The sequence below is a fragment of the Lepisosteus platostomus genome, chromosome 11, assembly GCF_059453375.1.
Source record: "Lepisosteus platostomus isolate fLepPlt1 chromosome 11, fLepPlt1.hap1, whole genome shotgun sequence".
NCBI classification, from domain to species: domain Eukaryota; kingdom Metazoa; phylum Chordata; class Actinopteri; order Semionotiformes; family Lepisosteidae; genus Lepisosteus; species Lepisosteus platostomus.
Window position 1 is genome coordinate 18938851 of NC_142621.1, and position 22814 is coordinate 18961664.

At 36.6% G+C, this 22814-nt stretch overlaps 1 protein-coding gene across 15 annotated transcripts in view; it reads right to left on the minus strand.

Moving 5' to 3' along the window:
- Positions 1–22814, minus strand: part of LOC148652126 (disabled homolog 1-like) — a 360191-nt gene that overhangs the window by 6629 nt on the left and 330748 nt on the right. For 5 of the 15 annotated variants that reach the window (XM_088598756.1, XM_088598764.1, XM_088598755.1 and 2 more), the window contains 7 exons: positions 22192–22251; positions 17454–17504; positions 15684–15746; positions 15304–15400; positions 10019–10585; positions 7456–7583; positions 4664–4747 (listed from right to left, as the gene is read on the minus strand). In XM_088598756.1, the coding sequence (XP_088454882.1) occupies positions 4664–4747; positions 7456–7583; positions 10019–10585; positions 15304–15400; positions 15684–15746; positions 17454–17504; positions 22192–22251 (1050 nt within the window). Of the gene's footprint in view, positions 1–4636; positions 4748–7455; positions 7584–10018; positions 10586–15303; positions 15401–15683; positions 15747–17453; positions 17505–22191; positions 22252–22814 lie in introns of all 15 variants that reach the window. The other 10 variants (XM_088598765.1, XM_088598758.1, XM_088598768.1 and 7 more) reach the window with 7 other exon arrangements.

Sequence of the window (22814 nt, forward strand, 5' to 3'; positions counted from 1 at the left end):
TATTAGGAGATCGTTGGTGACTTTGACTAGGGTGGTTTCTGTGCTGTGAAGTTGATGGAAGCCAGATTGGAGGGGTTCGAAAAGGTTGTTTGTCATGAGGTGGTTATGTAACTGAAGTGTGACAGCACGTTCTAGAATTTTAGAGAGAAAGGGTAAGTTGGAGATGGGGCGAAAATTGTTAAGATTGTCGAGAGCAATGTTAGGCTTCTTTGGCACGGGAGTAATAGCAGCAGTTTTGAGGACCGTTGGTAATGACGGTGCTCAAGGATTCATGTATTATATTGAGGACAATGGGACAGAGAGAAGAGAAACAGGACTGGAATAAAGTGGTGGGAATGGGATCTAAAATAGATGTGGCGGGTTTCATGCGTGTAACTAGATTGTTTAGGGATGCTGAGTCAAGAAGAGAGAAGCTGGAGAGACGGGAACCAGAGAAGTTGGATGAGGAGGGAGGAGGTATGGAAATTATATCCGTAGTGGAGAGAATGTGATGCCGGATGTTGTCAATCTTAGAACTAAAGAAATCTAAGAATGTGTTGCAAAGTTGTCATGAGGCAGGTAATGTGGTAGGGCAGTTTGGCTTGAGCAGTCTGTTGATGGTGGAGAAAAGATGTCTGGGGTTGTTTTGGTGATTTTCAATGATGTGAGAGAAGTAGGTGGATCTAGCAGACTCTATAGTAACCTTATAATCAGATAAGTAATCTCTCCAGGCCTGATAATGTACATTTAGGCCGGAAAGACGCCACCTACGCTCAAGTTTGCGAGAGGCTGCCTTCATGAATCGCAGATGGTCATTGTACCAGGGGGCAGGGCGAGAGAAGGAAATGGTTCGAGTTTTTAAAGGAGCAAAGGTGTAGAGGATAGATAAAAGAGCATTGTCAAGTAACTGTATTTTGTCCTCTAGAGGGTCAGAGGAAGAGAAACAGGATAAGGAGGACAGAACAGAATTTGCAAATTCTGTTACTTACAAGAAAAAAAGTATAAAGCTAATGACAGGAGAACAAAATAATTTCAGAAAAATACTGTTGTAAGTTGAAAATACTTAGTTTCTATAAATCGTTCATTTTTTACCAAGCATCAAATTAGAAATTATAAAATTGTAGCTAAAAAATGTTTCTCTAGGTTTGACATTTAGTCAGCTTTCTTAATTTAACCATGCGTCATATTAGTCTGTACTTTTGATTAAATCCAGTCTCACACAACAGTACACTACTGCAATAAGTGTCTTCTTTGAAATCTGCAAAGGAACAAGTAAAGGTTTATTCCATGCTGAAAAGAGAAGAAAGAAATACAACGTTTCGGCTGTGGAGCCTTCTTCGGGTGTGTGGAGAAAGGTTTTACAGCAGAAACATTCTGTTTCTTTTCTTCTCTTTTCAGCATGAAATAAACCTTTACTTGTTCCTTTGCAGCCTGCTGATGCAGCTACCTACTTGAACTTCTTTGAAATCTGTTTCCCAGTTTACACCCTCCCTATGAGAAAGATTTAGAATATAAGGTTATATGTACAGTATGTCCAAAACAGTAAATGTGAAAAACCTAATTAACAAGCAAGAAAATTGTATTGTTGTCAAATAAATTTTAGAGATAAAAGACTATTAAAGGCACTTTGTGCCTGAGCACATACTGTAGTACTGAGTGTTCTAAGTACTAAGTACTGAGTGTTCCGAGCCACCAAGAAAAAAAATCAGGAAAATGAATTAAATCTGTCATAATTCTGTGACGGAAACACATTTTAATGTACTTCATACTATTCTTTTCCATTTAATTTTGAAATCTTTCTGCATGTACTGTGGACTTCAGTTTCCAGCATAAGCACTAGATGGCACTGCTGGTTCTACAGTTCAATCAGTTAACCATGGAGTCTGCACATTGTAGCCATGCGGGTCACCTTCCCTTCTCTTCTCATCAGTAACTCATAAATAAAAACAAAAAAATTCTCAGTCTAACCAAATTAGTAAATATACCAAACTCTTACAATACCAATGCAAATGATAAAGATGCCAGTAATAATCATGTCTCATCTTTATATCTTTCACACACAGTTACTAGAGTTGCAGTTCAATCTATTGTTGTCAAACTGACTATTGAGAGCATTCATATGCTCCCTCCTTTCTCTGTATTGCGATGTTTGAAGGCACGAAGGGAAATGTGTGTGTGGAGGTGGCTGTAGTGTGTATAGTGCTTTGTTACTGCAGATTCAACATGGTTTTTATTTGAGAGAGAACTGCCTAATCATGCATTCCTTTTTGCACACTGTAGTTAAAGGTGGATATGATGTAATCTATATTCTGGAAACTATGGAAAATGATTCAGAAGTTAACTTAAATAAATATGTAAGAAATTTCTGAAATTACAAATTTAAAAAAATTAATTAAAAACTTGCAGTCATTGTTTCTTTAGCACTGTAAAAACACATTATACAAACACATTAAACAAATTATCATTCTCAGATGAAATCTCTCAGATAATTGACATAATGATAAATTAAATTAATCTACGTTCTAAATAATAACCTTCTAAAACCAAAGCTTTAAGGTGAAGAGGTCTTAAATTCAGGAAAACTCAAACCCTGAGTTAATCCAGATGAACAAGGCCTTCAGTTTTGCCTCCTCCTTCATAAATTCTTCTCAGATACACTGGCTGAAAGATAGGAGAGGCAGCCCTCGCTCCCCTCACTGAAGGCTGAAATGGGATTTCACGAAGGAGGGCAGACTGCAGCAACTGTGTATGTATGGGAGGGGGTTGTACAGTATACTGTACAGCTTTATGTGGAACAGAAGGAAGGTGCCAAGTGCTTTAACAGCCCAGTGCCTGAACTCACAGTGACAGCCAGAAAAAGGATAGCATCTTGAGTCACTTTAAATTATTCATTTTGAAGATAGTGAAACATGAGGAATACAACCTCTTGTTTACAGCGCTGGCCTGACTGCACAATGAGGGGATTAAAACTGAGGGATGGTGGCAGGGAGACACCATTCTTCAGACACATTCATGCCCAAAATCAAATAAAAATATCTGTTTTCCTGGGCATCATCCAGGCTGCTCATACTGCATTACAAAGCAGCATGTGATCAATAAGTGAACCGTAACAATACATTATTGCATGTATTTGACCAAGGGGACTTAATGGTTTCATTTTGTACAAACATGTTCACTGACAACGCCGCAAACACACGTCATTGTGAATAATACAGCGCTGGAAGAAACGGCTGTCTCATTGTGTTTTACACTGAGAGCACTGTCCTTCTATGCTTTTAATCCACCCGTCTCCACCATATACTGTAGAGAGACACACTGAATAGCAGTTAGTTGTTGACTACTTTTGAATCTTTTCAAGCTTCCCTAAGGTCTACAAAATAAGGAATCATGTTTTTACCAAACTACACTGCAAAATATGCACAAAACCCACAAGACTTGGAGATTTAAAGTGCAACAATACAATGAAAGACAGAGAGGGGTCAACATGATTATACTTGATTTCAACCTGAAGCCTTATGAAATATTTTCACAGTTCAAGACTGCCTTTTGTACTTTCTGTGTGCCCCATCAGTTGGATAGTACAAAATTAACTGACCACCAATTTGCAAATGCTGCTGAAGCTTGTGGAGCAGAATGAATGTTCAATCATACATTTCATTTTTAAAAAGGACTTTGGAGATGCATTACATTTTATAGCAAAAACAGATACATTCTCTGAAGCAATTCATCTTAAAAAAACTGACAGTTAAGCAAAGGAAATGCCATTATTTAATATTTTTCTTTTGTTATGAATGTTACAGTTATCACACATCACCAGAACATATCATTAGTTAGTCTATAACTAATCACCATTTTGGTTTGATAGATAAGGAATATAATGAAGGCACTTGCTAGCATGGGCTTCACCTTGCAAAAGGCATTTGAGGTTCAAAATAATGGATCAATAAGAAATAACGCTTTGATAAAAAAACATTGATTGTTTTCTACATAAAATTAACATGTACTGAGTTTTACAAAATCATTCTACAAGCTACAGAATATGAACAGATTGCCATGTAAATCCCCAGTTATACTGTCAACGCCATGCATGGGTTTGCCAGTATATTTTCAGTAAGAGCTGAAGATTGACATGAAAACAAAACTTCAACTACTGAAACCTAGCCCTTCAAATCTGATCAGGTATTATACCAACATCTGCTTTTATTCTGGATTAACTACACTGAATATTTTTGGAACGGTATCAATCACACAGATAAGAATGAAAATTATTATTTTTTATTTTTTACATTATATTTTTGAACTTTTGTGGTTGAGAAGAAAGTGCACATATTAGGTCATATAATAATATGGTCAAGATACTCACGTTTTGTCGCAGCTTGAAAAATAAAAACATCCAGATGCACTGTGGGAGTGTTCTAGCATGCACACATACATGCATATCATATACATCACATATATCACAGAGCATTCTGCCAATGCAGGCAGGAGTAATGTGCAGGAAAAGCAGGATGACCTAAAGGAAAAGCAATAAAACACATGGAGACGCACAGCCATAATGTGGAGTTGTGATGAAGGGGGGCAGGGCGCGTGTGGTGTCAGCTAATGTGAGCACGGAGCAGGCCAACACCAAGAGCAGGAAAGAAGGACAGATACCTACCCTGACCTGCGCTATCTAGCTACCGACCTGTGGACTGGGCCTATCAACGGGGGGCTCTGCGGGGGGCTCTGCGGGGGGCTCGCTGGCAGAGGAGGCCTGAGACCCACCGGCCTGGAAATCAAGGGAGAGAGAACTAAGAAGGTAGAGAAGAACATACAAGAAAACAGTGCAGGAACAAAGGAGCAGAGGAAAGGAAGAAAGAACAAAGTTGAAGGAACAGTCCAACACAGGATCAATCGCCATGAAGAACAGAGAAAATCTAAGCAAATCTAACCCTTCACTGTGCCAGTAATTCTGACATGCCATGCCTAGTAGAAAGTACAGTAACTATTAATGCAAAGAATCTGTTGCCCACTCCTATTGCACAGCTGTTTGATCCATTTCAGTTGTTTTTTTTATGAGCTACAACTGTATTTGTAAGACAGAGTATAAACTAAGCACAGTTCTGAAATCTTGCTTGTTGCTCATACATAAAACTTGCCTTTCCATTTAAATTTTCAGCCCACTCTTCTTGCTCTGCTTGGCCACTTCAGTTTCACAACCAGGGGGTACAGATCACTGAATTTGTAATGTCTTCAATTCATGTTTAAAGCCCATATTTACAATTTCCATATTCTGGTCTCTTTCAGATTCTGAGACAGATGGTAAGTAGCTAACATCACCTGACTGCAGTATTAACTCCCCCAGACACACACACAAAACAACTTGGTTCAACTCTAAAATGAAATAAACAGCTCAACAGGGTTCTGAAGTTCAATGCACTGCTCCGCAAGTTTGTTACTGCTGTGGACAGGAAATAAGCCAGCAATAAGCCTAAAATATTTCAAACTAATGACCCTGTTTATAGAAAACGTCTATCACATTAAAGTAATGCAAAAAGCTTAATTTTCTACACTTCATTAGTATTTGTACAACAGCCAGAAACCAGTAAAACGGACAATGATTCATAGTGCTATATAATGGGAAACTTATCTATTTCCTTGAATTGATATCTATATCATGACCACGTTAAGTGTCTAGGCATTTGTCTATTTAACTGCCCTTAATTGACTACGTCTTTCCTAGATTTTCTTCATATTTATTTGTTTCCTGAAAGGTGTCTGGCAGCACTTCTTTGACTTCTGGCAGCACTTCTTCTAGGCCAGTAACAAATGGTATTTTCCATCTTGTGCTTCTAATTAAGGTTTCATTCCATGGAAAAAAAATGAATTTGGGTAATTTGTCTCATACTTTTAATAATTGGCAAAAAATTGTGGCTGGATTATTATTGAAAACAAAACTCTGCATGTTTTTAAAACACATTTTTTGTTTAATTTATAATACATGAACTTTGAACATAGGAGTTGTTGCCATGTTCATATCATAGTTATTAATGTGTAGGATTTACATTAAATGGAAGTGTTTTATAACCAGGTAATGCTGTTTTGTAACCAGTAAATGCGTGTGTGTTTTTGTTTGTGGTGTTTCCATCGAATAGGAGATAACATTATGCAATTCATTTGTCCCATATCAGGATTTGAAATGTTTATTTTTATAGTCTTGTGTGTTGTATTTATATAATTAATAAAATAACATGATACAATTGTTTTAGATTTCAATCCCAATGCGGAAAAGTTAAGTTGTATATGTAATGTTAAGTAATGTTGATGTAAATGTAATGTAATATGTAAAGTTATTACATATTTTCTTTTAGATTTTCAATGAATGTGGATACTGGATCAGAAAAAGGTGACCACACAGATATATAGCAAGGACTGCACTGCTGAGACAGAACATGAAAGCATGTGAAATAGAAATTACTACCACATCTAATCTTCATTCATTTGTATTTGTTCTTTCATGATCCAAGTGACGAGCTCTTTATTAACCCTGACATCACAGATAGAAAGATGGAGCACATCTCACTGCACACTTTAAAAACTTTCCCGATTATTTCCCAAGAAGTCCCATCATGTTCACTTTCCTGCAGGATGATCATGTACACCATGAATTAATTAGCCTGTGACGAATTGGTCACTTTTGTTATTTACAATCAACCATAGGAGATATGCTACATGACAAATGAAATGTAAATTACTTATGTGGCTTGTACATTGTGACTTCAGAATTTATTATTAACCGTATATATAATGTGGTATATACAGGTATGTTCTCCATATGGATATTAATAAGCCCACAGCTTTTTTAATAGCTACAAAATGAGGGAAGGTCTTGATGGTTTACTCTGTGGGATGGTCAGGGAATTTAAACATGTTATTCACACAATTGCAGACAGACGGTTAAAATTAATGATAAATGATAGGTGGCTAGTTTGAGCCTATTTTGTAAGACATTTCTATGGGAATACTGTACATGTCTTATATGGTGAACTAGTGCTGGCATTAAAGGTTCTAAGACATCATTTCAGTTAGGAGACTGTTTAAAAGAAATTTAAAGGTACAGTATACACATGAAAGGACTGAAGACACTATGGATTTTTACTAATTTTTGCTGTTGTCCACAGCTGATTCTCAGGTGATTTGTTATAGTTGGGTGTGCTGACAGAATGATCTATTTAAAAGCCATCAATGAACATACTGTACCACACTCTAGTTTCACTGTATAATTGTTATTACTATACATCTTTCTGTAATACTGGTAAAAACATTGTTTTAATTCTGCAATAAAACACTGAACAGAATTCAATGTAGGGAATTAAACTATTGCATAGCTTTCCATGAATCCATTTTGTCTTGCACTTATTATATATGCTGTAATCCAAAAAAGGAGACCACCTGTTCCCTGCAGATTATTTTTCCATAGGCATTGGTGATACTCACAGCATCTTCTTCCCCACTCTGGCTGGGACTGCCTTCTGCGTCACCGAATGAATCGTCTGTGGCCGGGTCACTGGCATGCGAGGTGGAGGACTTGGATGGAGAGCTCTGTCGAGGGGCTGGAGTTGGAGCTGCATAAAGACACAGAGCAAATACCCTGACAAAGACAGCCGCTGCAGTGTGCGAATACAGGCACAGACACAAGACACACACATTTCTTCACTGAAGTCTCTAACACAGGAAATTCAGATCCTTGTGTTAAAATGTAATCTAATGAATTTGTTGTTCTCCACATTTTTTCTTTTCTTGTCAGTAATGTAGAACAATACTCAGATGTGGATCCAATAATTTTTAAAGCATCTGTGTGTAGCACCTTGGATTTTTACCATGCTATGTATGTTCAATAAGTCAGAGTCAATTTTTTGTCAATAACAAACTAAAAGTGCATGGAGACTAGACAAGCCAAAAACTTGCGAAATTGCATTATAGACGTAAACAAGCTGTCAATAATTTTTTCAGTCAATCTTTTCAGTTTAATGTTTGTTGAAGAGAGTCACTGCAAAAGCTTCAGTACTGAATACGGTATCTACATACAGTACATATCTATATAGATTTATATATAATATATTCAGACATTAAGAACATCTTATTTATATATTGATATAGAAAATGCATTTTAACTTATAGTGAGTATATGCAGTGAGTGTAGACTGTGTTAAATGTACCTATGTATATTGACAAAAACTAAGAGAATAAAGAGGAAACTTTAAAGGCCAGGGTATGCACAGAACCTAAATGCCATGTTCTCAAGATACTTGCACTTGTACATGGTACTAAAACCTTTCACATTCACTTAGCACAAACTGTGGAACACTTTCTCTGACAATTATAGGCAAAACACAGAAGGATCTAACATAAGCTCTCTCTGGGAGGCACTAAATGTAATCGTGCTGTTTTCTCAAACTCTGTCATCCTTTCAGACAGCTGCACTTTGGGTAATGCCTTGTTGAATCTTCTTACAGCTCATGCCCATTCAATCTCCAGTGTTCTTGTTAAAACTCCTGCTCTTTTATTTTGCTGCCTAACCTGGTGGATTGCAGTGCTGTAGAATATCATTGCGGGGCTATAGTTGCTTTAGTTTTTTTACCTGAAACAATTGAACATATATTCAAAAATATTCACTGTTATATTTTAGGAGATGATCAGAAGTAAGTGGAATCCACTCATAGGAAAACTTTAAGACCATAGCCAAAAAAAATAAAAGATTAATATATTTCACCCTGTTAAACATGCTATAGCCCAAAACCTCTTGAGCAAAAGTGAAGAATTACACTATAACTGCAAAGTTCTCACCACTGATTATTTTAATTTGCACAGAAAGAGGTGTATCCTGACATTGTATCACTTTTCTTACTAATAATTCATACAATACAGGTTTGTAAAATTAAATGGGCCATCATTGCTTCAGTCTCTCAGTATCATAGATAATTAAACAATCATAAATAGCTCACAGGGGAAGACAAAGTATTCTTCTGCTCTTCTAAATGTCAGCTATTGCCTTTAGTTATTTTTCTGATAAAATGGATTCTAATTTCACAGCTCAACACTACAATCTGTTCTTGTTCCAGGGGGACTATAAGCACAATGTGGTGTCTGTATGGTGGACCCACAGAGCCCAGCACCTGTCTCTCGGAAAGCATGGAGTGTAAGGGTTTGTAGTGATATACTGTAGTTCAAGACATACAGTACAGAAACTTAATCAGATGAGCCGAATAAAAAAGAACAAAATAACCGGTACAAACATGTTTCTAGGACAATGCAAAAAAATGAAAACTAAAAGATGAAGACATCAAAAGAAAAAGAAGGGGATGAAAGAACAGAAAAATAAGCTGGAAAACATAAAGAAAATGCAAGGTACAGATTAAGGTACTGATGATGTCTTCCAGTTTTCCATATCCTTTCTAAGTGAAAATGGCATGCTTGTTTTGCAATGTATTGCTTATGTATTATATAAATCAGGTATGAGATTTTGGATTCAAAAGCTTCAGACTTTAGTCTAATGGACATTTTACAATGTGTCTTTGAGGAAGCCATAGAGCCCACAGTAACCCTGCATTTTCAAAGATAACAATCTAACACAGAGATGAAGATGATAACTAATTCAACTAATTCAATTTCCATGTGACTTTGGAAATAAATGCCTTTTGTTTGCAAGGGGAAAATAAATCTGTGACATAGGTTATTATATTGGTATACTTGAAGATTGCTTGCTGAAGCTGGACACTAAAAACAAGAAAAAAACAACAAAAACGGTCTATAGAGCTGAAACGAAAAACTGCACAGCAGAATTAACCATTTCAGGCTTTATGAACACTAGAGATTTATTTTGCAAGTAAACGAGCACGAGATACTGATTTTTAGTAAATTTGCATTAACTATCTTTCTTAATAATAATAATAATAATAATAATAATAATAATAATAATAATAATAATAATAATAATAATAATATAGCCACTGGGGTCTATCTATTGTCTGGATTTAGAATCTGCAGGATAAGAACTCACGTGAGTTGGTGGAAGGAGTAGTAGAAGTCACAGGAGTCAGGTTCATTTGTGATATGTCAAAGTCATCGCAGTCATCGTTGTCTTGAGCCACTCCCACACGGTTGAAGTAAGTGGTGAAGGCCTCCGAGGTGCAGGCCAACACTGGCTGCTCGCTTTTTCGAGATGGCACAGCGGGTGGTTTGGCCATCTGGAAATCTTTGAACATCTCTTTGCTCATCTTCTGTCGAGACCGATCCCCCTGCTGAGGGCTGGACACTGTGGGGGCTTCGCAGGTAGGTGGCACGGCGGCCACAGGGGCCGCTGCTATGCCCTGGAATATAGCAGCCGGCAGGGGGGAAACAGTTTGCGTCGGCATGAAGGCAGTGGGTGGAAATGCCCCTGCCATGGCAGCCCATTGCTGCTGAGTGGCAGGAAAAATGTTGGCTTGACCCCAAATCATTGGCTGGGCTCCTGGGATGACCTGAGCGACGGGCATGGGAGGCTGTATGCCAAACGCCAGGGGCTGCTGGGCGGCAAACGGCTGCTGTCCCCAGTGGGCAGGCTGGACAGCTCCCATTGTGACATAACCTGGAAAGTACAGCCAAGGGCAAGAGTGAGCTCCACAGAACACCTGGCCAAGCTAGCACTACACAGTGTGAGGAGTCTGTGCACCACTGAAGCAGTCTTCGCCAATCCTGTTGCAGCAGGCATAATAGAGGTGCTGACTAGAAGCAGCAACAGTTCACAAAGGGGGAAAATACACTGAGTAACCAGTGACACACATTAACCAACAGCGAGTGATTCACGAGAAGTATTCTTAAAACCACTACGGATTTTTTTGGTTTTCCAACCGGAGTACAAATACTTATGTATCTTATGTTGAAACACTTGCACCTTCTCGAGTTAGAATAAACATTCTAAAACTAAGAACACCATCACATCGTATTAGAGTATGTATTTTAGAGTTCTTCAGGCAGAATCCTGATGGGGAAGCGGGCTTGTGTGAAGAATGAAAGTTTTTACTCTGCATTATATAGTAATTTATCCTGTAGCGGTGAGGCTTATTAATAAGGCAGAATTAAGTGTTTCTGAGCTTTCCCAAATTAGGCCTAATTTCTCTGTTCATCTCTGTGGTGCAGCCACAGAGAAAGAATTCATGCAAGCTGATTTAAGATGTTTTCTTGTGATAAGAAACCAGCTCCCAAAGGGGGATGCACTTAGCTAAGCCTGGCTATCATGATCAATGGTCATCCATTGGCGCCTATCTGTCTAGGGAGTGCGAGTTGGACATCTGGATTGCATTCCTAAGTGTCAGGAGTAAGTGACTCATATCTCACCTTGATCAACCAATCAGGGACTGGTAGGGCCGAGTAACCCACGTGGGACTCTGATGCCCATGGAACTTTCAGCCAATCAATGAGCTGAAGTTCCTCCAGGTAAAAACAGGCAACACAGAGATTCAACAAGATTCAGTAAGATTCTGGAGAGGATTCTGTGGACTGTTCTAAAGGGAATTCAAAGGAGAATTCCAGGGCAGGACGGCCCAGGAGCAGAAGGCTCCCAAGGGCAGGACATCCTCGCAGCGCGCCTCCTGACCATCCTGAGACTCAGCCCGGACAACCACGGAACGGCCAGTGTGTCTGAGTGCCAGAACTTTCCTTTGTTCTAAGAGTCTAGAGTGGAGGTTGCCAGAGAGTAACCAGCAGCAGGCCTCGTGAACAGGTCAGAACTGTGGACAGCTGAATCGCTATTCAGAACTAGCTCTTCATCATAAACGAACTGGTCCTCTTCCTGACTTGCTGGGACCCACAGTCATCTTTTCTCCTGTGCACAAACTTAACTAGCAGGCCAGTGAGCATCAGCAACACACCGTCGCAAGCCGCACAGTACAGCCTGGCACCGAGCCAGAGAGCGCGGATTGGACAGCAACAGCCTGCAACTGTTTCTTTGTGCCCGCAGGAGATCTGAATTCCCAAAGATTGGATGAGTATTCAACTTCAATGCATTACAGCTCGAGAATTCAATTGTTATCCCAACCAGTTGATATCAATTTAATTCCTAAGAGTTATGTACTTGTTTTGAGTATCTAATGTAGAAGTTGTAACCAAGTTCATTTATGAAACGGTCTAAATGAATGATATACTGAACGTATGTCCTCTTGATATGTGTAACTCTTTGTAACTGACTGAATATATACCTTTTGTATTCTGATAACCCTCTCGATAAGATCTGTTAGGTTTAATGCATATTCTATGTATTAATAAATGTATCCTCGTGTATTAGTACCTGTGTGTGCGCGTTGTTTGAGTTATGTCGCATGGTTGGATTCTAAAGCCATCAAAAGAATCAACTTTGTGATTTACTGCTACAATTAATAATTGTCTCAGTAAATGCCCAAACCCTACAGAACTGGTGCCTTCAGAGAGCCAGTTTTCTTACATATTTGGCGTCCCTGAACGGCTATGAATCACTACAATCCTAAAGTTTGTTTAGGAAAACAATGGGTCATGGTTTGTATTTTTAATTTAGGAATTCACTGAAAGATACAAGTAAGACTGATAGTGCAGGTTTTGTTGCTTCCAAAAATGTTAAAAGTAAATCCATAAAGAGGTTGTGTATTTAAATGGAGAGTGTCTTTGAAAGAATACCTTTGCAATAAGTCTCTAGTTTGTGAAATTGAAATCTGTCTGGGGGTGTTGAAATGCAGAATGGCAAAGATGTACACTAAAATAAGAAACAAGCCTGATTTTCTTACATTCTGCCACAATAAGCACTAAAAACTGTGCAAATTAAATCCCTTTATTTAATGTGGCTGCTGTAAATTTGACTGCCAAGGCAGAAGAAAAAGTATTCACAACTAAGTTAAATTAAGTCCCAAAATTCAATACTAAGCTACTTTGAATATATTAAAGATAATCACGTTATCTAAAATAGGCTATAAAACATTTGTTTGGTCAGGTACGCCGTTGCTGAGCAAACATTTATAAGTCCAGGTTTACTAACAATTGTATTAGTATACAGAATTCATCAAAGTACTTACAGAATTGTTTGTAAGTACTATGATGAATTTCAATGAAATATTGTTTACATTTATAGCACTATTCAATCTGTCACAGCCAGATGTCCCAGCTGTATCAGCAATTATAGAGGAACTGAATATGCATGTATGTTTAGAGTATACAGACGGCATCCAAAATCATCAGAGGCAAACTTTTGCAAGATCACTGACTAAATATTCATCCAGTAATCTTTAAATCTTTAAAGTAAAGTTTATTAAGATAAATATTTTATTAAACATATTTAATTGTTTAATTGTGAGTAGATGTATTGTTAATCTATCACTCTATTATCGTAATAATTAATTATAATTAAAAAATGAAGGAGGATTAACAAATATTTTATTACAGAGCCAACAGCTCTTCTATTTTGTATCTCCATTGACATACAGTATGTTTCAACCCAGGGCCAGTACAACTATAAAATTCACCCAAAGTTGTCTAATCTTTGTCAGTCATTATTCAACTGTACTTGTCACTTCAACATTGTATGTTATGAATACTCACTGAAATGTCAAGTACTGGAGTACAGTGTAACATGAATACGTTTTTTCCTTTTTTGTATGAGACTGTGCAAAGCTTTCCAAGAGGTCCCATTTTAGACACAATATCTGAGCAGCATGAAAATGATTAACTAATGACTGCAAAAAGCACTGAGGAAAACCAATCTTCTCCAGGTAGGTACTGTACCACAATGTACTGTAGGGTCTTATGAAGACTGATTGAATCTCTTTTCTGCTCAGCCAAGGGTATATTTTATAACCTCAAGAGGCAATATAAGGAAAGTTAATCACAGAGGTCCTAATGCTTTACTGTGTTACTGTATACTGTGAGAGAATTCAATCCGAAGTTTGATATTGATTTTATTGCTAACACTGTCATATCTGTGAGACACAGTTCATATCTTTGTGGTATTTCTAATAACGTATTATGCCTGTTGGACTGTCGCTTCCATTGACTTGAGACATGTTTAATTACATGCTTACAATTTCATAGCTGTTTCATAGTCTCATAGTTTAAAAAGACTGTGAATGATTTATTTCAAAGGTGACCTGCATCCTCTACCATTACAAAAAAGAATGCGCAAGATCTTTTAGAGCTTATGAAATACAGCATTGCCTAATATCCTAGTCATTACATATTGAACAAAAATTGATATTATCTAATTAATCCATTCATTTAAATTGATTTTTCAAAAGTAGTGGTGAATAACTTATTTTTATTTGATTCAAAGAAAATTCATTTTGTGAAATTCAATTTAAAATTAAGTATTCAATTTTTTAACATAGTAATTAAACTGAGGAATTCAAAGTGTTACCAAGATTAAATTATGACAACTGTGACAAATTATGACAACAAGTGAAAAGTCATAATAAACCATATTTCAGGAGATGTACACAAACCCTTTTGTTTTGTCTAGGTCTAGGCTAAAGTAATTAATGTTTAAAGACGTGATCTGGATTTAAAATGTTTGGCTTAAGAAACAATGACTTGGTCAAGTGGCTGAAGTCGTTGGAGACCTTGGCTATCACATGAGCCGAAGGGTTGCAGGTGGTGGCAATGAGATTTGTGGAGGTATACGTGAGCAAAGAACATTGGTAAGGTAGTCCGAATTTCTATACTGCAGCAGGTGACTGCAAGTAGCTGAGATTCATTTTTCTCCCAGACATTCATTTTGAATCCCATAAAAAACAATATAAGAGTAACATTATGAAATACATGCTCCAATAGTTTTCTATTGCAATTTTTAAGTGTACTTAGAGTAAAAGGAGTTCAAAATAAAAGTTTGGGAGATATGACAACAGCCAAGCTCAATTAGCCTCATCTGTCCTAAATAGTAATCATATAATTCCTGGCATCTTTTCCTCACATTAAAAAAAATACAAATACTATATGTAATTCTATATGTAAGCCCCTTTTCGCATTTGACTTTTTCATCCCTTCTCCACCCCATCTCTACCTTTGCAGTTCCCCCTGTGGTCACTCTGCATGGGGATCCCAGCCTCCTTGTCCTATGGAGACTGGCCCTCAGCCAAGCAGGGTAAGCCAAGTTGCTATGATTAAAACACTCAATAAACATTTCAGTACACTTAAATTTTGGTTGTTGTTATTCCTAGTGAACGAGAATGTACTATGCTACAGTAGCTCTAAGATAACATGATATCAGGACCTTATGGGAGCTGAATGGAGTAGGTGAATCTCAGAGCACTGGTTGATGGGTTGATGCCTGTGAGAGAAACTCTCCTTTACCTGAGGGCACTGATGCAGGGTTGAAAGGGGTGAACATCTCCGATGTGGGTTGATGAGACACTCCAGGGTCGAGCGTGTTGGCTGGAGATGCAGGTGTCTGACGGAACAAACAGCAGGTCAAAGAAGCAGTTTTCTTTCCTTCCTTCCCATGTGACTGTCTTCAAAGTGCAAATTATAAAAAATAGTTCCAGGTAATGCCTTTTTTAAAAAAGAATTAAAAGTAAAATGTTCACAAAAATTTTCCATTCTTTTAGTTTTGTTTCAAATTTTTTTTTTTTATATTGAACGGTTTATTCGTATACTCATGGTCATAAAGCAAAGGTTCCTTAACAAAATCTGAAAAAAGAAGCACATGGTGTGGAAGTCGGCGGGACACTCACGGATGGAGATGTGATATCAGGAGGGGTCGACATGTCTCCAAACAGTTCCAGTTGATTAATATTCTGGAATTACAGATTTCAAAATGCATTTTAGAAAAGCAGAGGAAAGCTAAGGCTCCATTTTCTTTAGAAACAAATCCTCACTGGAATTCATGTCATACGCACCTTTGTCACGAACAGTTCTAAAAAAACTAGCAACATTAGGTAGAATTAGTGAGATGTGGAGGCTCATTCCATGAATGTGAATCTGATAAAATATCTTGTTAGAAAATGAACAACAACATGTGAATGAGACATGACACTAATGGGTTGCAAGATACTCACCCGGAACTAGCCATAGCTTGAAGCAGGTGAGAATTATAGACTCCCTAACTTGAGTGAGAACCACACATAAATGCATTATTTTTTCTAATCTGATGTTTCCCTTAAGCAGGTAGAGAATTCATTTGTCACTTAATTTAATATTCCTCCAGGAAGGAAATATGGAGAGGGTTCATTCTATTTATACTACGTTATATTCCCAGTCTTGTACAATACTCTGTATCAGATAAAGGATTTGCATAAATCATAAGACACATTTTGGATGTCGGTGCTATTCTTAAAATATTTTAGTCAATTGCATATCATTGCAAACTTTTTATATTAATGTACTATGTAGTCCTATTATTTTATTATCAGAAAACAGTTCTAAAACTATAGGATGAACAGTCTATTCTCATCTAGTGCTGCTTCAAACCCAGCCTTTTAAAATAAAGGGCTAATAAAACATTCAAATGCATTCGTAATGTCTGCTAGAAATTAGTGTGCTGGCTACATTTGGATTTTGGATTGTGCAGATTTGTTTTTACTGATCAGGGTTTCAATAATAAGCAAACTTTTAGCAGGATGTTTATTTCTATGTTTTCAACTACATAATAGTACAAGCAGTACACTATTTGATAGACTATATTGATAAAGTGCTAATATTCCATTAACTAGTTATTTTAAAGACCATCTTCACACTACATTACACATTTTCCAAAGCTGTACTGTATTTTTTAAATGGATTAATTGTATGAATTACCATATGAAAATTTGTGCTACATAAAGTGGACCATACACTTTTATTTTTACCTTTGAAGAGTTATTATTCAGAGTGAATTGCTGCAATATATGGATCAGTATTTACTGCTGATATCTGTTTTACATGAAATTTAAGTCAGGATAGTATCCCTCTTCATAATCTGTTTTAAAGAGGAATTCCACGTTTAAAAGAAGTTCAACCATTAGGGCTTTGTGATGGGATAAAAAACATGGTGTAGTTACATGTGGCATTTCTATTACTTGTTTACAAGCCACCAATGAGGCAGTGCTTCGGTGCCAACTGCATTACCAGCTTATTCAGTTTCTTGGAACTAATATCCATGACATAATGGTTTATTCCATTGTTGATAAATGATTCTAGACTTATGAATCACTACTCCAAGGTCTCCATGATTATATGGAATTACTACATATTCCATAGCAACATTTATGTTTACACATGGACATAGTTAGCAAAGGACACCGTGCCAGTAAGCAGCAAGTGTCAGCAGATGACAGTGTTTTGACATGCTTTAATAAAGGTAAGCAACTTTGTGCACTCAATAAAACCATAAATGTACTTAATACTGATTGTGTTAAATCTATCAATCCTGAGTGCTGATTAGACATTAATACAATTTGGATTTAATTTCACTACTGATTGTGAACAACCTGTCTCCCTACATTCTCAGACTATCTAAACCTTACCTGGGTGACCTTGCACAGGTCCTCATCGATCTCCACCAGTGTCTGTCCATTCTGCAATGGTAAAGTGGTACTGAATGGGTGATAGGATGAGAAAGTGGGACAGCAGTGACCACAGGCACTGGGTGAATGAGTGAAGATGAAGATGATCAGTCAAAGACATTCTCCATGTGTGACCTGCTCTCATATTCATTAATATGGAAAAAACATTATCTTTTTGACCTGTGACTCTCAAATCCTACTCCCTCATGATCACATACACAGCACACTATATATTGTGTGAATGAACAGGTAAGGAGAAGTACAGGTTGCAATGAAACTAATTCAGAACACAGGGAATAAACATACTTATTAAAGGCCAGTACTGACAGGGATTTCAGAATAACTATTCCAACCAATCAGATATCAATTAGACATATCCTGCTAAAGAAAAGGCATTCTAGTTCATACAGTACATAAAATCACTTCAATATCTGTTCCATGAGGGGATAAGGAATAGATAGAGAAAAAAGATAAATAACGATAAACCATGAATCTCTTTATTTTAAATGTCTATGTCTTGTTTTCATTCCAAACCTCAGGCTGTCAGGGCTTTTCTTTTCATTTCCTGACAGGAAGCTGTGACTGTTGGTAATTGATGGTAGGAATAAAAGCAACAATTAAAAAGGAATTAATTATGCCCGCCTACCAATCAGTACCACTGGCAAAGATACATAAATGTGTTTCACACACAGAACAGAATACATGCAAAATGCCAAAATGCAAACATCATAATCAAGCACTGTCAGATATGTCAACTCCCACTTATCCAAGAATAATTAAAATATTGATTTTAACTTCATTCCCTAGGGTTAGCAGTAAGCATGGCATGAAAATGACCAGAAAGGGTGCAATTAAGTGATGTCATTGTAGGATGATAAGGATTAATTCTAATAAAAAAATAAAAGCAATGAAAATGCTGCTGTCATAACTCACTAAAAGAATGGGTTGAGGGATCACCAGTAGAGAATAGTACATCACAGCACTACATATAAAGAGTATGAAAAAGTACTGGTACTGGTACTCTGAGGGGTTTATTGTGTTTGACATAATGCAAAGTTGAGTCAGTATAGTCTAACCTATAGCATATATAGTATAGTCTACTTAACTACTGCTGCTTTATGTATTTTGGTATGTGCAAGTTTAATTGGAATAATGGTAATCTAGCCCTGAAGGTAATATGTTATCGCAAATTGACTGCTGCTACGGCAAAGCTTATTAGAGTTTTGTTTTTCTTTTGCTTTTGGGAGGATAGGTTAGTGGTTGATACCACTAACTGATAAGAAGTGTTGACCCTCCTGACTGTTCACCCTATCTCCCTCAGTTGAACTGAATATCTCCGTGACCTTGGTTTCCTGACAGCCTCACTACCTCCTCTCTCGCTGGACAGCTGTTCAGCCTTGCTACGCCTACCTTGCAATTTGTGTACTCTGGGGAAAAGTGTAATTAATCACGTGTGTGTATTTTGCATATGTTAATGTAGCCTACATAATTAACATTGTATCCCTAATCTCCAATTTTCTGATTGATCATGCAAATGCATTCCATCTGGAAATAAAAAAATGTGGAGCCATTTGCACATGGTACTAAGATTAAGATAAGAAAACAGGGATGCCTAAAGCACACACATACGTTGGCTGTTTGTAGCAGATTTCTTCTGCATCATAATGTTTGTGTGTAAAATCATATTATGTAGTATTAGTTCATTTTAATTTGGGGGGCAATAGGGACCTTTAAGGACCTTACTGATTTAAAAAACGTATTCCACATAAAAACTGTATGAAAAGTGAACTCTGGCCCAACATTGTTAAGCATTACATTGTTTTTCTCCTTAATATGCCACAAAGAAGTGCAGTTAGGCTATTTCAGATTCCACTTTTTATATGTTCATTGGCAGTAGCAGAGAGAAAACCAGGATGATCCTTCTTATGTAAGGAATTGTATGCAAGTTAGCCGAAGAGTGTAAAGCCCAGGATTAGTGTGGTTAGCATGAAAGCTTTTGAACTCAGTTTTACAAAAGTTCACCTATTTGGTAGATTATTCCCCACTGGAAAATAACATGCTGAATAAATACATAAGCTGTGCATTTTTAAACGTGATTAAATGAGAAGTCATTTTTTTATTTCCCCCTAAGGATACTTTCCTGATCTGTTTGCCATTTATTTCTACTAAAGCAAGGTGCTTATTATCTAGACACTATGCTTGGTACAAACGCACACATCAGCTCATTTTGTAATTTGGGTCTTGCAGTGAAGCCATTCCTTCACCATATCTTCTTAAGACTGCACCATTCTCCTGAATTCTCCTGAAGACTATTTGTAATGTGCCAATTTATTATTAATTTATATTCTATGTAAAGTTAGTTGGAAGCATCCATGAAACATACATGATAGTTTGTGGCTATGCTTCTTCTTCTTTGCCACCATAAAAATCATGTGTTTTAAAGTCAACACTTGGCTGAGTTCTAACAACAGTCTATAGGATTCCAGAATTATTCTGTGTTTGGAACAGATATGTTCTAGATTTTATGTATAAGTTTAAATATGCCTTCTTTGATAATGTGATTAAAATAATATAAACAAAAAGGGTACAACAGTTTCATAAAACTTACTAATCAAGGATATTGAATCTGAAACCATCCAGGTAAAGCTATTTTACGCTTGATTCACTGGTACTAAAAAATTCCAAATAACTAAATAGACTATCACAATTGTGGTTTTAGGACTGGTAATTTCAGAGTTAAGCACACTGTGTGGCTTTTCATGAAACTATAGACACAATAATGTGTCTGATTTTTAAAGAAACAAAAACAAATCAAAATAGAAATGCTTGGCCTACATGAATGTAAGTCAACATACTATAAACACAGGCCATAATGAATCATATCACACATAAATAAGTACTGTGAGTTCAAAAAAGCTATCTATCCAGCTTTCTAGGCTATGTTAAAGGGAGACCCTAAATAGTGTTTGCTCATTGAAATTGTTCTATATAACATTATGAAAAGCTCACCCTACTCACACAATCGACAGTACTTATAACAATTACAAAGTAATTACAAATAACATTTTACTTTTAGCGACACAAATACCGTATTTTCAATAAATGCACAGATCCAAAGGCATCAGATAAGAGCTTGCTTGCACCGTATTCTAAGATGGTGAAATGTGTCCAAGGAAATAAACCTACTGTAAATGTGATTGGATGACAGGGACAAGGAGCAATAAGCACTCAATAAGCTCAGACTGAATGAACAGACCAGCAATAATACCAATGAAATAGAACCTAAGTCAGCTTTTCTACATCCATTTGAAATGAGATAGCAAGTTTTAACAAGTTAAAGTTTGATTGTTTGTTCTGCAACTGGCAACAGTTAAGAAGACTGGGCATTTGCTTTGCACAGGGCATTGAATCATTTAAACAGCACTGCTTTAAAATGTTGCCTTTCAATTCATTTCTTATAAATACTTACTATATCCTTTGTCAATGGTTAGATTGTATACTCCTACCCAGATGGAAAGAAATATATTTTCAATTGTTTCCTTTTTTAAATATAGACTTTCCTTTTATTTAATAAGCTTCATGTAATATCAATAGAGCATCACCCTTCTAAAGAAAAAAAATACATATTCTTGATCTACCAAGCAGAATCTTCAAAAGAACTATGCAGTTCTAATGAAAATACATTTCCTATCCATATGAGTAGTTCCAAATCATGCATTTCAGTAACTTTTCATTTTAGGGGTTGCAAATGTCATGTTTTACAGACATTTAAAAATCTGTTATTTGTAATTTGTCAATTAATTTAACATTTCTACAGGATAACTATCAGAGTTTTCTTATTATGGTATTATTAATAATAAGTAATAATAAGTTACTACTTAGCACTAAAGAACTATTAATCTACTACAGGCTATAAAGAATTTCTCATTTGCAACCCCTAACCTAAAATGTTGCAGACTATAAAACTGCATGCAGCTAATACAAAGCAAAAGACAACCACAAACAAACCTCTCAACATACCTAAGATCCAATTCAGAACAATAGAACAAAAAAGGTAGAAGCAATTTGACTATAATAAGTGGAAGTTAAAGAAATTAGTATGGGGACAAAGGCAGTGTTTAAATGGTGGGGGTTTGCCAGAATTATTTTTTTTATCAGATTACTTGCCTTTATTAGATTTGGTTACATGCAAGCTCTAAACCATTGTTAATTTACATATTATGACATACTATTTTGTCCTTCCACAACATGCATAACTGTGGCTCCATTGTCCTTTTCTTGGAATGTTATAGATTTTAAACTCCTTTTGTGGTATGTTTTTAATAAAACCTTCATTCCAACTAATAAAATCATTCAAAGGAAAAAAACTAAAAAAACGGCTACAGCCTCTTCTGCTATTCCTACTGAGAGGCACAACTGATTTTCTAGATCCCTCCAGTTAGTGTAGAACACACAGCACTTGAGGCCTGTGACCCTGAGAGAGCATACTGTACATTCCATACAAAAGCATAGCGCTCTGCCAGAGATCACATAGGATTCTAAAGCTGAAGTAAAAGGGGCAGCAGCAGAATTCCATATGGAGAATAAAAGAAGAAGGAAATAAAGAATAAAAAACTACTGCCTTTTTTGGGCTTCACGTGATTTGGAGTGACTGAGAGGTTTGCCTGAGGGTAGCAAAGAACAAAGCACAAACACCTACACTCACTGGATGCCGTTTGGGAACATCATAGACACCTTCCTTCTGCTGACTTGTAGGGACCTAGATTGGCAGTCAGTCAAGCCAAAAATAAGTAAACAAAAAATTATCTTCAGGCAAAAAAATACCTATAACCTTCAGGAGGCAAACAGCAGCACTCAGACACCCCCATCACCACCACTACCAGAAAGACAGGACAACCCAGGAGGAACTCTACTTTTCAGGAAAAATTAAATGTTTGCCTGCCTCACTAATTTATGAGAATCATATTTCAGTTGAAGATATCCTTCACATATAATTAAAGTCTAAGCAAACCTTTATCTGAATGAAATCACAAAATTGCAGTATAGATCTGGTTTGTAACCTAACAGTACACATTACTACAAAATGTGCTGAAAAATAAATGCAACTTCTTTCTGCAAATCTGTTCTAGTTTTTTCATTTCAGTAAAATGCCAAAATATTTAGCACAATATTTTAATTTGTTCCCATATATCAGTATAATTTTAAAAACAGCACATTTATTTTTAAATAAGAATGATAGTGAGAATTTTTTCTCATGTAGGAAATTTCATTAGTACTAAGAACCTTTGGAGGCAAAAGCATTTTTTTACAGAATTTCTAAGA